The 2629-nt window shown below is 44.6% G+C and overlaps 1 protein-coding gene across 1 annotated transcript in view; it reads right to left on the bottom strand.

The window, feature by feature from the left end:
* Positions 1-554: 554 nt before the first annotated feature.
* The window catches only part of LOC121700727 (protocadherin-15-like), a 180616-nt gene continuing 178541 nt past the window's right edge, over positions 555-2629 (bottom strand). The window contains 1 exon segment of the mRNA XM_042083929.1: positions 555-884. Coding sequence (XP_041939863.1) covers positions 555-884 — 330 coding nt within the window.

Below are 2629 nucleotides of genomic sequence, written 5' to 3'. Positions count from 1 at the left end.
GTGTGTGTGTGTGTGTGTGTGTGTGTGTGTGTGTGTGTGTGTGTGTGTGTGTGTGTGTGTGAGAGTGAGAGAGGTGTGAGGCTTTTAGGATGTGGTTCACTATTGCAATAGAATCCCACCTGCATACTCCAACAGCACCATCACCATTATGACTACAACCACCCTATGCAGAGTGGGATGGCCAGTACCAAGCAGACCAAGGGTTACCAAGGGTTAACTGAAAAAGTATTCACATCTGTCTTAATGAGCATTGAACAGATGATGCACAAGTCCCACGATTCATTAACAGACAACAGACCTAGCACATATCTGTTAACATGTGCAGACATTTGGTATGTTGTAAACGAATGGTTATCTATCTGGATGCAGAAAATGTACATCTGGACTCTGGTGGGACCTAACACCACGACCCCAATATTGATCAACATTTACATTCCGTCACCGTCAGATGAGCTACAGTTGAAAAGGTCTAGGCCTGTCAGCATGGGTGGGGGGGGGGAACTTAAAGGTTGGAGCTGGATAGGGGCTAGAGCTTGATGTGAAAAGGTCAAAGATCAAAGGTCAAAGTGCCCACTCACACTGAGGTGGAGGAGGACCGTGCCGGCGGGGCTGTTCTCGGCGAGCGTGGCCTCGTACGCCGGCTGGGAGAAGACCGGGCTGTTGTCGTCCACGTCGATCACGGTGACGGGGAGCAGTAGGGTGGTGCGCCGTGGGTCCTGGGCGCCGTCCGAAGCCTCCACCAGCAGCTGGTATTGACCTCTGACCTCGCGGTCCAGCGGCGCCACCGTGATGATGGCCCCTGAGCTGTTGATGCGGAAAAGGCCGTTGTGGGTCAGGAGGCGGTAGCGGACCTCGCCGTTGGCCCCCGCGTCCGGGTCGCTGGCCTGCAGAGGGGGAAATCGCAGAGGGCAGAGATCAGAGGTCAGGTGTCAGAGGTCAGAAGTGAGCGGGGGCATGCGCATGTCTCCATCTCCCATACACACATATCGTACACACATGGCTGCAATCTGTATGGATCACTGTATCTTTAATTTAGTCATTGATTTTGAAGGGTTTTTATTTTACAAATCAATAACATACTTTTACAAAATGTATATGTTTTGGTAATCAAACCCATAACCATAACCATAAAATACCTTGTAGGCGTGTGTGATGTATTCACACATTCACACATTTCCATTTATTCATCTGGATTACTCTTGTATCCAGAGCAACTTACAGTAGGGGAACAATGATCAAGAAAACTGTAAGTTGTGAGTCAACGCAAACCAATCAGTCTGACAGAAGAGCCATAGAGCAGAGACAAGAAGTATGCAAGTGGTGTAGATGTAAGGGTGTACAGTACATATGGTTATAATTTGTGTGAATCACTGTGTTGCTTTTCTTTTTTTGTAGAAATCAATAACACAGATTCTAAGTCTGTGTGAAATATGTGGTTTCTGAAGACCACTGAAAGGTGAAGGGGAAAGTCAAAGGTGAAGGTCAAATGTGAAGGTCAAAGGTGAAAATGCTGCATCAGTGTAAATGCATGTGGTGGTTGCTACAATTGGTAATTTTCTACAGTATTGACCATAGCCTTGTGTACTGACTTAAAGCTTAATATGAAGATTGATATTAGGCTTTACAGACCTGGTTTAGGCCTGTTTCCCACTATACTGAAGTTGCTTGAACCAGGAGCATAGTGTCGGTATCAGTGAATATGATCAAAACAAAGCTAGTCCTTACCACTGTTGCCTTGTGCTTTCTCAAAGGGGGGACTATAGTGTGCTTTAAGGCTATGGCTCACTGGTTAGCTCTCTGGACTTGTAACCGGAGGGTTGCCGGTTCGAGCCCCGACCAGTGGGCCGCGGCTGAAGTGCCCTTGAGCAAGGCACCTAACCCCTCACTGCTCCCCGAGCGCCACTGTTGAAGCAGGCAGCTCACTGCGCCGGGATTAGTGTGTGCTTTACCTCACTGTTCACTGTGTGCTGTTTGTGTTTCACTAATTCACCGATTGGGTTAAATGCAGAGACCAAATTTCCCTCACGGGATCAAAAAAGTATATATACTATACTATGTATTTTTTTTTTCTTAACAATGCTATATAAATTATTGAAATTGAACATTCTGAGTTAATACTGTTCCCTTAAAACATAAGCAGCCATTAAAAAGTTAACATCAAAAACACATTTGGGAAAACTACACACAGTGTGTACATATTTCTTCACTGAATTAGTTTTATTGGTTTTAAATGTATATACATGTAGTATCAATCAGGTGGCTTAAAGCAAGGAAAAACATTCTGTGCATGGAATTATTGGAAAAGTCATTACATATAAATAGCCCATTACATATAAATAGCCCGTGTATTCTGGCACAGTGTCTGAAAACTTTAGGCTGCAATGATAATGACGTCATTCATTCTGGAAGGCTACAGTTGAAACAAAAGTAAGACAACTCTAACTGCAGTTTTGCAAGTAACCGTATATTTATGGCGTCCAATATTGGAAGAACACAATATTGTTACGGTACAGTCATTTGTGCAAAATTAAAAATTTTTTCCACTTCACCCTAAAAACAATAATACACCCCCCCCCCCCCCCCCCACACACACACACACTTTTGCATTGTTCCCAAATGTTATTACTGC

Source organism: Alosa sapidissima, chromosome 24 (genome assembly GCF_018492685.1).
Source record: "Alosa sapidissima isolate fAloSap1 chromosome 24, fAloSap1.pri, whole genome shotgun sequence".
Classification (NCBI taxonomy): Eukaryota; Metazoa; Chordata; class Actinopteri; order Clupeiformes; family Clupeidae; genus Alosa; species Alosa sapidissima.
Note: the sequence above shows the minus strand (reverse complement) of the source record. Positions and strands in the feature narration are given on the sequence as shown.